Source organism: Panthera pardus, unplaced genomic scaffold, assembly GCF_024362965.1.
Source record: "Panthera pardus isolate Hobbes unplaced genomic scaffold, ASM2436296v1 HiC_scaffold_12, whole genome shotgun sequence".
Taxonomy (NCBI): domain Eukaryota; kingdom Metazoa; phylum Chordata; class Mammalia; order Carnivora; family Felidae; genus Panthera; species Panthera pardus.
The window spans coordinates 88,535,921-88,549,362 of NW_026526677.1; the positions used below are offsets into that span (position 1 = coordinate 88,535,921).

General features: G+C 43.1%; 1 protein-coding gene across 3 annotated transcripts in view; it reads left to right on the plus strand.

Annotated features, from left to right (window-relative positions):
• The window catches only part of PRDM10 (PR/SET domain 10), a 100,942-nt gene that overhangs the window by 80,727 nt on the left and 6,773 nt on the right, over positions 1 to 13,442 (plus strand). For all 3 annotated transcript variants that reach the window (XM_053900258.1, XM_053900260.1, XM_053900259.1), the window contains 7 exons: positions 1,838 to 2,017; positions 2,940 to 3,050; positions 4,007 to 4,207; positions 4,884 to 5,027; positions 5,420 to 5,590; positions 7,290 to 7,430; positions 10,389 to 10,560. In XM_053900258.1, coding sequence (XP_053756233.1) covers positions 1,838 to 2,017; positions 2,940 to 3,050; positions 4,007 to 4,207; positions 4,884 to 5,027; positions 5,420 to 5,590; positions 7,290 to 7,430; positions 10,389 to 10,560 — 1,120 coding nt within the window. The remainder of the gene's footprint in view (positions 1 to 1,837; positions 2,018 to 2,939; positions 3,051 to 4,006; positions 4,208 to 4,883; positions 5,028 to 5,419; positions 5,591 to 7,289; positions 7,431 to 10,388; positions 10,561 to 13,442) is intronic.

A 13,442-nucleotide genomic window follows, 5' to 3' on the forward strand; every position in this document is an offset into this window, starting at 1 on the left:
AAGAATAAAATGCCATGAGGATGAACTCTGACTCCAGGTGTAGGAGAGACTTCATAAATAAGGTGACTCTTGAATTCATGAAAGGGTGGGGAAGAGTTAGCCTGCTAGAGAAAGGGACAGGAGGAGGAGGGAGGGAGAGAGGGATAAAGACACCCCAGAGGCATTTTAAAGCTGGGCTGAACTAAGGCACAGGCAGTGGGCACGGAGAAGAGGGCCCCTATTCAAAACAAACGTCTGAGGGAGAATTGGTAGGACTTTGTGTCTGGATGAAAGGCTGATGGTTAGACAACGAGGGCTTGGGATTTGTAGCTTGGGAGGCTAGGTGTTTGGGAAAGTTGGTGATCCGGCAGCAAGATTTAGGCAGGAGGAGAGAGTAGGGGTGTAATGGATTGGTGTTAGGGCTGTTAGGATGGAAAAGCCTTGCTGAGATTTGTCCTTCGGCAAACATGTCTGTCTCTGCATGCAGAGCACAGAGAAGTACTATTAGTAGGCTTTTGGACTTAGGCAGTGATTCAGTAAAAATAAATTGGCTTGTTTAAAGGGAATAGGTGGGGGAAATTGGTGAATATAGAAACGTAACAGAAGTCTGAGGCGGTGACTTTGATCACTGTATCTAAAGAGACTAAAGATAAATACTGTTATTTAGGGCGGGGTTTGTAATCAAGACTTTACTGCAAATAAGGAGACTCTCAAATTCTCTCCTGGGCTTTCCAGGAATTAGGTGGGTGGCAGTAGGAGGAAAGAGCAGCTGGGTGTCGTGCAGAAGGGAGAGGTAGGTGAGGGGTGCCGAGCTTTGGAAATCTGAATTCAGCGTGGTTCCTGATACGTGGTGGGCACTCAAGAAATACTTGTTAAATGCACTGAAAAATGCAGTGGTTAAATAAAAGTCCCTATACGGAAACGTGGGGAGGACTGTTCTGGTGAGCAGGATCAAAATCTTTATAAGACCAGGGCGCCTGGGTGGCTCAGTTGGTTGGATGTCCAGCCTTGACTCAGGTCATGATCTTGTGGTTCGTGGGTTCGAGCTCCATGTCGGGCTCTGTGCTGACAGCTCGGAGCCTGGAGGGAGACACAGATTCTGCGTCTCCCTCTCTCTCTGCCCTGTCCCTGCTTGCACTCTGTCTCTGTCTGTCTCTCAAAAATAAATAAACATTAAAAAAAAAAAAAAAAACCTTTGTAAGACCAGTAACAGTTTAATCATATGTGTAAGAGAAGAGAGCCATGCTGGATAAGGGAGCTGGCATTTGTTTGAATTCGTTTTTACTCGGGATGGGCTCTGCCTGATTTTCTCTCTACGGACTCATATCAACCTGTATCACTAGATGAGGTCATCAAACTAAGATCTGTGACCTAGACCGTAATGCTCCATCCACAGTGGGCCATGTGGAATTGTTTACTTGAACCTCTAAATCCACAAAATGAGAAATTCTTAAATTTATGTGGGATTTAGAAGAATATCATAACATTTGCTAAAATGTGTGGGAATTGAGCATTCATGTGGCTTTGTAGATCTAGTATTACTTATCATCCATTATCAATTTACCTTGTGGTTTGTAATACCAAACCTACTCCATTATCCTTTGATCTCTTCCACATACACGTGAAGTCCTTCTTCTCAGAGACCAAGGCTCAGTGGGACACACTTACTTGCTAGTGGACAGAGTAATCCCCGGTCATTTTTCATGTCCTTGTACCCTCCAGCACCCTAGCAACTCAGGTGCATCATGGCAGGTTGTGCTTACTAGGAACTTGTATTGCTTTTTTTAATCCTTTCATTGAAAGCTTTTCTACCCCTGCTCCCCACTCCCCTGCCTTTTCAAAACTTCCCTCTAAATAGCGAAAAGACAAACTACGGGAACATATGCAGAGGATGCATAATCCTGAGAGAGAGGCCAAGAAAGCCGACCGCATCAGCCGCTCCAAGACGTTCAAGCCTCGTATCACGTCCACGGACTACGACAGCTTCACGTTCAAGTGCCGCCTGTGTATGATGGGCTTCCGGAGACGGGGCATGCTGGTCAGTGCCAAACGGCTTCCAGACCCACCTATTTCTGTTTATGGGGCTGGCTTCTGTGCAGTATCCTGTACGAGATTGGTCAGTAGGTTCTGTCCGTGGTTTGGGGAGAAGCCGGAAGTGCGTAATGCCCAATAGGGTTCTCTCCTTTCCAGGCCCCCCTGCCCTCCTTTGCCGCAGCTCATTTCTGGTGACCTCTTGGGAGAGGTCTTTTTTTGTCACTTTTCATTACTAGTTTTCTTTGCCTTCACCCTTCTCAATCTCTGCTCTTATACTTTATTTCCCTCTTCTCTTTTGTGTTCCTGAACATATTTTCTGGTGAGGTCTTTCCTTGTCTCCAACTGCTCCCTTTTCCAGATGTGATACGACACTAAAAGGAAACTGCCCTTCAAAGCTGGGTATGTGAACCCAGGTTAGCAGACACCTTAGGGTAGCCAGTTCACTGCCCTCAATTCATTTGGACCTCATTACGGTTTTGGCAGAATATATTTCTGCTGGCAGCTAGAGGCATAGGGCATTATTTACAACTTAGAACCTGAGTTTGCATCTCATTCAGTGTCCTCAGTAAGGCTAGGGCACTAAACAATGAAAGACAGGTTTGCATCAGGAGAATTCAACAACGAAATTCGTGCCAGTGTAATTTTCAATTTTCCATCAGCGGGTCTTCCAGTCAGAGTGTTAATGGAATCTGCAGTGACCCAATTCCCCTTCAGTAATTTGCTGAATTACTGTTAGCTCCCGTCAACGGTGACTGTTAAGGCTTGGTGTCAGATGGGCCTGGCAGTGCTGGTTCTGGCCACATGCCCTATTGTTTTGGGGCACTGCTTCAGAGAATGCCAACTTCCAGCAGTCTAGACCAGGGGCGTTTGGTTAGTGTCTGTCTGTAATGGCTCTCTTTTTCTCATTTGCTTCTTCCCCTCTTTAGGTAAATCACTTATCAAAGAGGCACCCAGACATGAAGATAGAAGAGGTGCCAGAGTTAACTCTGCCCATCATAAAACCCAACCGCGATTACTTTTGTCAGTATTGTGATAAGGTAAAAGACAACGTGTCTCTCTGGGAGCCCTGTGCAGAGCCCATGTGTCTGCATGTATAAATACATACTCGGATCTTGCAGTTACTCTTAACAGATGGTTCCCTGTCTCTCGGTAGTTTTCCATTCAGATGAGAAAGGGCTAGAAGCGCAGCCTCATTTTAAGCCAATTTTTTTTTTTTTTTTCTGAAGCATTAGTTGACTTTGTGTTTAACACTTTTCCTTCATTCTGTGATTTTTGTTATAAAGGTAGAGGCTTACCAGGAGCTTAGTATATGAATTCATTTCAAATTCCTAAGCTCCAAAGTGAAGATGTTCATCATCCTCCTTGTAAAATATACAGGTTTTGGATTTCTAGAAGATTGAGTAGGATGTAGAGAAGTTTTGCAATGGAAGACTCTTTGTACTATTTCATTCTTACTTTTGTGCAGTTACAGAAAGACAGAATATACACGTATTGTTCCATTGCAATATTGTTCCCTTATACAATGTAGTTGTGTCAGCTTAAAACTGGGAAGCTTTGTAAAGTGTAGATTCATCATTTCAGGTACTAGTCGCTATTAGACTTGCCATTTTGGAGGATTCTTTGGCATCTAGTACTAGTAAACATATGGGAGCTTTTGCAGAAAGGCAAAATGGGATGAATGGGCCTTTGAAACAATCCTTTTTCTGTGATTATGTAACCACCTCTTAAACTTTAGGGTAAAGCGTATTTTTATTATTGCTACCTTAGATATATAAATTCCAAGAAGATACTTAGCATATCTATATTATGTTCTTATTTTATTTATTTAGGTTATATCCTTATTATCCTTTAATAAATCTGTTAATATATTTTATTTTGGGCTACATGAATGCTTTTTCTCATTTCTCATACCTAACAGTGGAACCGTTAGTTTGCTTTAAGTAAGAAAGTGGAACCGCATACCGCTTTCATGGTGGAGCATTTGAATTTGCAGGTTTATAAAAGTGCCAGCAAGCGAAAAGCCCATATTCTGAAGAACCATCCAGGGGCTGAGCTCCCACCAAGCATTCGCAAACTCCGTCCAGCTGGCCCTGGAGAACCAGACCCCATGCTGAGCACCCACACCCAACTCACTGGCACGATCGCCACCCCTCCCGTCTGCTGCCCTCACTGCTCCAAACAGTACAGCAGCAAGGTATGGGGAAAGGCTTTGACTGCATCTGAATCAAGGTCATTATTCAAGGAATCTCTTAAGAGAAGGTGGTGATTCACTTGCTCTGAATTGATGGGGCACTAACGGAGTTGTTTTCCTAGGTCAGATGGCTAAGGAGCTGCTTCCTGAGAATAGGGACCGCAAGTCCAAAATGAGAAGAGAATAGTGGAATTTCCCCAGTTAATGCATCTCATACATAGGCTGAGCACTCGATTGGTTTCCTCTTCCCTTGGTCTGCGGAGGGTCTCATATTTGAATATTCTATGATCATAGTTTATGAGTTCAGGCTTACAGGAACACTACATAGGAACTTATGTGATAGATCTTGAAAAGGGGTCATTCTTGGTTGGGGGGAGGTTGTGATTGATTGCTGTACGTATTGGTGGATTAGGGGATGCTATGAGGTATTCTGACCTTGCTTGACATTGTGGGGGTCACATGAATCTTCAATTTCTTTTCAGCCTCTTTCTTTTTCTCTTTCATACTGTTGTGCTGCTTTGGGAGGAACAGGCGTGGCGTCAGCATCACTCTATTTTTTTGTTGTTGTTGTTGTTTTAAGGCATTAAAGACCTTAGGAATCTTTGGAGGGTTTACATTTGAGAAGGGTGGAAAACAACAAATTCTAGTAATTATTCTTGGTTTTGCCATAATTTTTCAGACCAAGATGGTACAACACATTCGAAAGAAGCATCCAGAGTATGCCCAGCTCCCTAACACCTTACATACACCACTGACAACAGCCGTGATCAGTGCTACCCCAGCTGTGTTAACCACAGACAGTGCCACTGGAGAGACCGTGGTGGTAAGTGTGTGACCGAGGAGGGCACCTCACCTCCTTCAGTGCCTATCACAGCTTCCATTACCACAGCTTGTGTTTATCTTGCTATTTAATTGGCTGCAAATGTAGCCCATTTTCCTTCAGTTTTCTGCACAGGGCATTATGCTTATGGTTGGTTGGTCTCCTAGTCGATGCTTTCCAAAGCTCTCTGTACAAGGGGTAGCAAGAAATATTCAGTGCTGCTCCTCTGTGGCGAGAGGGTAACTCCATTGGGCCTGACACAGAGAGATAGATACAGATATATAGGTAATCTTCCAGCATCTTCTCACCTTCGGATTTTTTCCTATCTGAGCTCAGGGCTAGTTTGTACAAGCAGGAGTGTTACCAGCTAATGTGTTTTTTGGTGACTTTTCTAGACAACAGACCTCCTGACCCAAGCCATGACAGAGCTGTCCCAGACGTTAACAACAGATTACCGGACGCCGCAAGGGGACTACCAGAGAATTCAGTATATTCCTGTGTCACAGTCTACATCTGGTCTTCAGCAACCGCAGCATATACAGCTGCAGGTGGTGCAAGTAGCTCCGGTACCGTGTCACACTTACTTCTCTTTACCTTCATGCATGCCATGTTGCCACTAGCCAATATGGCAGGCGGGCCATCACAAGCACCCAACTCTCAGAGCTGGGGCTGGACCCGACGGAATGTGCTTGTGCACCTAAGTTCTGAGTCTAAGGCATTCGTAAACCCCTCCCCGTCCCCCCCCGCCGGCTATAGAGGGCTCTGGACTCAGCAGCGTAAGAGATTCCTCTCAATAGCAGTGTAGAGATTTTAGGCTCGAGTGTACGCTGTAATCCCGTGCCATTGCAGGACAGTACCATATGAACTCTTTCGGAGCCTCTTCCGGACCCTTGAGCACCAAAGTTGACTATGTGGTGAGGAACCAGTTTGATAAGTCCCTATGTGGGCATCGAACAACTAACATGAGTGGGAGGTTGTGAAGAGTAATTGTGAGTTTTGAGTGTCGGTCAATATCTTATTACCACAGAGGTATAACTGTGTTCCTTCTATCAGACGATTAGTAGCTCATTCTCACTAATTAGGGAGCTAGAAGAAGGAATCCTCCCTAAACTATTGTTTTACTTAATTATGCTGAGGAAGTGTACTCCAAATGAACAAACTTGTTGCTTTGAAATCATTTGGTCTCTGAAAGTTTAGAATTAATACCAGAGTGGGAAATGGGGAGTTGCTACTGTCATTGACTGTTCTTGACCTTTTTTTCCCTTTGGGAAGGTTCTTAGCTTCAGCCTTTGGAGGAACCTTTGAATCCCTGAAGTTGCCTGTAGAGTATGATGTATATGTACATTATTCTAGAAAAGGGGACTGTACTTTAGCCAGGTTTTCAGAGATGTCTGGGATACATAAAAGGTTAGGAAACACTATTATAGTGGGTCAATAGTGACAAAAGCTAAAAGCAAACTCTCTTGTTTGATCTCTTTTAACTGATCAAGGGTAGGTCATTAAATTTAATTGAAACTTAATGGAAAAAGACTTGATTCCTGAGAGCTTCTCATTCCAGCTTTTTATAAGGAGCTGTATTCCTTCTATCTCCTTCTTTTCTAGAGTTAGTGTTAGTGGCTTCTGTTTTATAAGCATAATATTTATTAATTTATTTATTTAGAGAGTGCATGTACGTGAGCAGAGGAGGGACAGAGAGAGTCACAGGCAGGCTCTGCGCTCAGCACAGAGCCCAATGTGGGGCCTGATCCCATGACCCTGGAATCATGACCTGAGCTAAAATCAAGAGTTGGACTCTCAACCGACTGAGCTACCCAGGCACCCCACATAAGCATAATTTTTAAAACTGTCTTCTTTTCTGGACCACTTAGGTAGCTCAGTCAGTTAAGGGTCTGACTCTTGATTTTGGCTCAAGTCATGATCTCACGGTTCGTGAGTTCGAGCCCCGCATCAGGCTCTGTGCTGACAGTGTGGAGCCTGCTTGAGATTCTCTCTTACTCCTTCTCTCTCTCTCTCTCTCTCTCTCTCTCTGCCCCTCCCCCACTCACCTCTGTGTCTCAAAAATAAATAAGTAAACATTTAAAAAAAAAAACCCAACTGTCTTCTTTTCCAACATTTACCAGCTTGGCTCAGGTATGGGCTCTCTGGGAGTGAGGCTAGGCTGTCGAGTTCCATCTGCTCTTCTGCTGGAATATTGTCCTAGCTGAGTATCTTCTCTGGAAGGATCTCCCTTACTCTCCATCCATATGCATCTGGTTCTCCCTCCAGGCCACATCCCCTCACCAGTCTCAGCAGTCCACCGTGGACGTCGGCCAGCTCCACGATCCTCAGACCTACGCCCAGCATGCCATCCAGGTGCAGCACATCCAAGTCACAGAGCCCACTGCCCCTGCTTCGTCGTCATCCCAGGTACGCTCTCCGACTGTTCACCCGGGGGGTAACACAGCCTAGGAAAGTTTCATGCAAAGGGTAAGGTGTTAATAAATATTTTTTGAATGGATGTAGCTCTGCTTTTTCAATAACAGACTCTGTCATTCAGACACAATAAGACTCCACAAAGTCACCTTCCTCACCAAAATTCAAGAAACACCTTAGCAATTGGATACTATCAGACAGTCCTTTAGAATAGGAAGCAAAGTCTCTAGGATGTAAAATCACGGGGCTCCGTTTGGTCAGGGGAAGCTAATCACTGAAAGCAAGTGTGTCCACAATGCCAATATTAAAACTGGAGGTGTGGGAGGGGCACCTGGGTGGCTCAGTTGGTTAAGGGTCTGACTTCGGCTCGCGTCATGATCTTGCCATTTGTGAGTTCGAGCCCCGCGTCGGCCTCTGTGCTGACAGCTCAGAGCCTGGAGCCTGCTTCAGATTCTGTGTCTCCCTCTCTCTCTGCTCCTCCCCTGCTCATGCTCTGTCTCTGTCTCTGTCTCTCTCTCTCAAAAATAAACATTAAAAAAATAAATAAAATAAATAAAATTTAAAAATAAAATAAAACTGGAGGTGGGGCACCTGAGTGGCTCAGTAGGTTAAGCATCTGACTCTTGATTTTGGCTCAGGTCATGATCTCACGGTTCATGAGTTCAAGCCTCACATTGGGCTCTGTGCTGACAGTACAGAGCCTACTTGGGATTCTGTCTCCTTCTGCCTCTGCTCCTTCCCTGCTTCCTGTCTATTTCTCTCTCAAAATAAGCAAAGATAAACTTAAGAGAAAAAAAGAAACAGGATATGAAGTGAAGGTATCTGAACCAGAAAGGATGCATGTAGTCCCACCTCTGATATCCACTTGTTTCGCATGCCATGTGCCTAGGTAATTAAAAGTTTTAAATCATGCTGACAGACCGTTAAATAAAATATGTTCTTTGCAACGACATGGATGGAGCTACAGAGTATTATGCTGAGTGAAATAAGTCAGTCGGAGAAAGACAGATAGCTTATGATTTCTCTCATATGTAGAACTGAAGAAACAAAACAAGCAAAGGGGAAAAAAAAGAGACAGAGGCAAACCAAGAAACAGACTCTTAATTATAGAGAACAATGTGATGGTGACAGAGGGAAGGTGGGTGAGGAGATGGGTGAAATAAGGGATGGGGACTAAGGAGGGCACTTGTGATGAGTACCAGGTGTGGTATGGATGTGTTGAATCACTTGTCCATCTGAAAGTAAGATTACATGCTATGTTAACTAACTGGAATTTAAATAAAAACTTAAAAAATGTTCTGTTTTCCAACTTGATATATACATATACTTTCATAATAACAAAATTGAAAAGTATGTGTAAAGTAATAATTGATTCTAAATCACATGGATAGAGCCAATTCTAAATTGCTTGCATTTCTGCCAAATGCGTGGGTGGCACTGGCAGTTGCCTGGCTGGGGTGGGAAGAAGTGGGAGAAAGGATTTCTTCCCTCCTTTGCTGGCTCTGTGCCCTTTGAATTGCTGCAGAAATCCATAGGATAAACACCTACTTTCTCCGCCTTCCTGTTTACCGAGGGCCGTTGGCGGTGGGAGGCTGCGCCTCTTGCCATCTGACGGCCTCTCCCCTCCCTCTAGTGTGAGGTCCAGCCACCGCGAGGTTTCTGTTACTTACTTCTCCCAGTCCCAGATAGGCTGCCTCTGTCCACAAAGGGCCCAACCTCCCTCCCCCCCACCCCCAGCATCACACCACTAAGTTTCTCAAAGAGGCTGGAGGGACTCCTGTGAGTTCCTTTTCAAGAATATGGTGGCACGGGGACAGCCTTCCCCAAGACAGCTCTCCCTTTCTTCTCATGCAGCCTCCAGCCTGCACCTCACAGGGCCATCTTTGTATCCACATAGATACTCTGACCTACACGTCTCAGCTTCTTCCACATTCTTGCAAATGGGGATCCAGTGGCCACCCACTTGGTTCCACGTGCCCAAATACCATTAACAGAGCCTGTATCCAAAAGATAGGACCCTTGCAGGATGACAGACCCAGGGAAGACACTTGTGCAGCCCTGGAAGTGGGTACAGGGCTGTTTCCACAGGGAATGGGGGACTCTGGTTCCCAACATGTCACCTATAAGGGGATACATATTCCAGGTCTGTGGTCTAAGGATGGGTCTTGCCAGGGTCTAAGGACGATGTGGATATATGGATAAGTTATAAAGGTTCAGAAGAGGGAAAGATTATGTTTAGCAGGGAATCAAGTGTATTTATGTGCAAGTGGTGTTTGAATTAGGTCTTGAAGGAGGGGTAGGATTTTGACATGGTAGTTGGGGAAGGCATTGAGATCTGAATGTGCTCTCATTGTGAGTAAAGACACAGAGTGGGCAACTGGTGCATTTAAGGAAAACTGTTTAGGTTAGTAACAGGAAATGATGTTTGAGAAAACAGTTAGAAAGGCAGTTTGGAGCTGGCTTAAACACAAATGATGGAGCTTGGACTTTATCCTGTGGACAGGAGTAAGCCTCTCCACTGGATGTCTGCCTGTGTACCTGTGTTCATCTCCACTAACTGGGTGGGATTTCCCAGTGTTCTCACTGGAAATGATAATTTCTGAGTTCTGCTACAGATTCACTTTGTGATACAGGCAAGTCCTTTAGCTTCTCAATTTTTTACATCTTATGTAATGGAGATAATTATACTTTCATTCACTTATCGTTCTGGTAAGCTTGGTGAAATTAATTTTGGGGATATTCTTGTAGATAATTCCTTGCAAGCTAATTAGGACTGCATCGTTATGATTGCTTTTCATTAATCCTGATCTTATTGAAAATACTATTATTTTAGCAGTGATACTTTCAGTGTTATAATTCATGTTAGCCAGATTTATTTTCTTCCGTTATTTGTGAGTCTTAACTATACTGGAAGTTCATTGCTTTCTACTCCTGCTTTGTCTTTCTCTCTAGGTATCTGGGCAGCCCTTGAGCCCTGCCTCCCAGCAGTCCCAGCAAGGGCTCAGTCCCTCCCATATACAAGGCAGTTCCTCCACACCCGGCCAGGCTCTCCAGCAGCAGCAGCAGGGCTCCTCTGTACAACACACCTACCTACCCAACGCTTGGAATTCTTTCCGTGGCTACTGTAAGAAATGGGGATAATGCTGTGTAGCTCATGGGTGGGGAAATCTATAGCCATGGGTCATAGTTTCATTAGCTTTAGAAATAGATTTTCTGGATTAAATTATCACTAGCCATTTTCTGCAGTCTGTAGTGCATGTACTTGAATGAGTTTCATGACCAAGTTCAAAGCAGCATTCTGATCTCAGAGAGCCACCCATTTCAGAGACATGAGGAGCACTGCCAGAGGAAGTAAGTGGAGGCAGGTAGACTAAAGAGCAGAATAGGTGGTTGTAGGATATGTTGATTGCCTTCATATCAAAGGATGTGCTAGATCCTGGGTATACAAAAAATTTATATTGACATTCGTATCAGTAACACCACACAATAATAATGTCAATTTCTATTAAGTTCTCACTGTGTGCCTGGAATGATTCTAAATCATATATATATTGCATTCAGGATTCACAACAACCTGTAAGTATAATTATTTTTCCACAATTTATTTATTTATTTTGAGAGAGAGAGAGCTAGCAGGGGAGGGGCAGAGAGAGAGAGAGAGAGAGAGAGAGAGAGAGGGAGAGAAAGAATCCCAAGCAGGCTCTGCACTGTCAGCACAGAGCCTGATGAAGGGCTCCAACATATGATCCGTGAGATCATGACCTGAGCCGAAATCGAGAGTTGGACACTTACGACTGAGCCACTTAGGAACCCCTATAAGTACAGTTGTTATTTGTGCTTTACAAATAGGGAAATTCAGACACAGAGTGATTTGCCCAAGGAACATAGTACCTAGTTTCTCAAGTATTTAGAGGATTGGAACCCAGGCAGTCTGGCTTCAGAGTTTATACTCCAAACCACCCCACTGTGGGTGGCCTCTCCTTATAAGATGGTCTTTGGCTCAAAGAAATCATTATCTAGTAGAGAGAAAGAGATATGAGTAGTTGCTTTCACAGCTCTGCAATTAGTGTTACAGAAGCAGTAAAAGACTGACTGCTCAAGGTAACAGATTTGGTGGGGACAGTAGTCTTGGATATGAGCTGCAAAGTGTGAGATCTTTATGGTCAAAGATCTGGAATAGAGGAACAGTTCGACCTCAGGAGCAGGGACTATGAGCAGCAGAAGTGGAGAAGAAAGGGAGACCGGTGCTGATCATTCTTCTACTATTGATTTCCTTCTTTGAGTCCGCCTCCACTGTCATTGATCTTTGGCCATGTTATATACATTTGGTATGGAATCAGGCTCAAACTCTACCTTTTAGTTGTATTTACAATCTACCTCTTAAATATTGGTGGTCACAATGAGGGTTTAGTCTTGTTTCTAGTCAGGGAAAGATTCCTACTCATGAAATACCAGAATGCTGGTGAGTACACTGATATTTACACTAAGTTCAATTCCTATTAAAGAAATGTGGAATCATGAAGATTGCCATGGTAATAATAGTATGAGCTAGTATTCCAACCTGAAGAAAAGATTGTGGAATTTAAGGGTTTTTTTTTTTTTAAATTAAAAACAATTTTTTTTTAATTAAAAAAAAAATTTTTAAGTAGGTTCCATACCCATTGTGGGGCTTGAACTCATGACCCTGAGATTAAGAGTCACACATTCTATTGACTAAGCCAGCCAGATGCCCTTGGAATTGAAGTTTTTTTTTTTTTTTTATTAGGGAAAACATTTAAAATATGCAAAAATAAAATAGCATAATGAATACTTTTGTAGCCATTATCCAACTTCAGTTATCAACTCAGAGTCAATCTTGTCTCCTCTGTACCTCCCATCATTCTTTCCTAGACCTCCAACTATATAATAATCCATATTATTCCATAAATATTTTCTTTTTTTAAAAAAAAATTTTTTTTAATGTTTTATTTATTTTTGACAAAGAGAGAGAGAGAGAGAGAGAGAGAGAGCATGAGCAGGGGAGGGGCAGAGATAGATGGAGACACAGAATCTGAAGCAGGCTCCAGGCTCTGAGCTGTCAGCCCAGAGCCCGACGTGGGGCTCGAACTCATGAACCATGAGATCGTAACCTGAGCTGAAGTAGGACGCTCAACCGACTGAGCCACCCAGGCGCCCCCATAAATATTTTCTAAAACACAACTCCAGTACTGTTCTCAAAGCTAGAAATAAATGACAGCAATTCTTTAATAACCATCAAATACCCAGTGTTCATGTTTCTGTTACTGTCTCGTAATTTTTCTTTTAATAATTTGTTTGTTCAAATTGGGTACCAAATAAGTCTCAAGCATTGCAATTTGTTATTTCTTTTGAGTCTTTTTTAAGATTTTAATTTTTAAGTATTCTTTATACCCAATGTGGGGCTCAAACCTACAACCCCGAGATCAAGAGTCACCTGTTCCACTGACTGAGCCAGCCAGCCCTTGAGTTTTGTTTTTTGTTTTTTGTTTTTTTTTTTAATGTTTGTGTTCTCTCTCTTTTAAGTTGCAACTTCTGTGTTGAAGAAACTGAGTCATTTGTTTGGTAGAATTTCTCACATTCTGGATTTTGCTGTTGGCATTCCTAAATTATCATTTAAGGTGCTTTCTTCTGTCCCTTTTATTTCCTGTTGACTGGAGGCTCAATCAAATTCAGGTTCAGTTTTTTCCCATAAGATATTTATGGCTGGTGGTGTGTACTTTCATCAGGAGGCACATAATGTTTGGTTGTCTGTCTTTTTCTTTGGTTCCACTATTTCATTAGGAATCATAAAGTTGTCATATTCTGATTCTATCATTCTTCACTCACTTATCAGCTAGGAAACTTCTGTAAAGAAAAAGTTTTTGTCTTAACAGATGATTCTGAGGTACAGTTTGCACAGGAAAGTATAGTTTTACACTTAAATATCCAGTTCATCTCCTTCATTTACCGATTTTAAAAATAATAAGTTATTTCCTAGTATTATCCAAG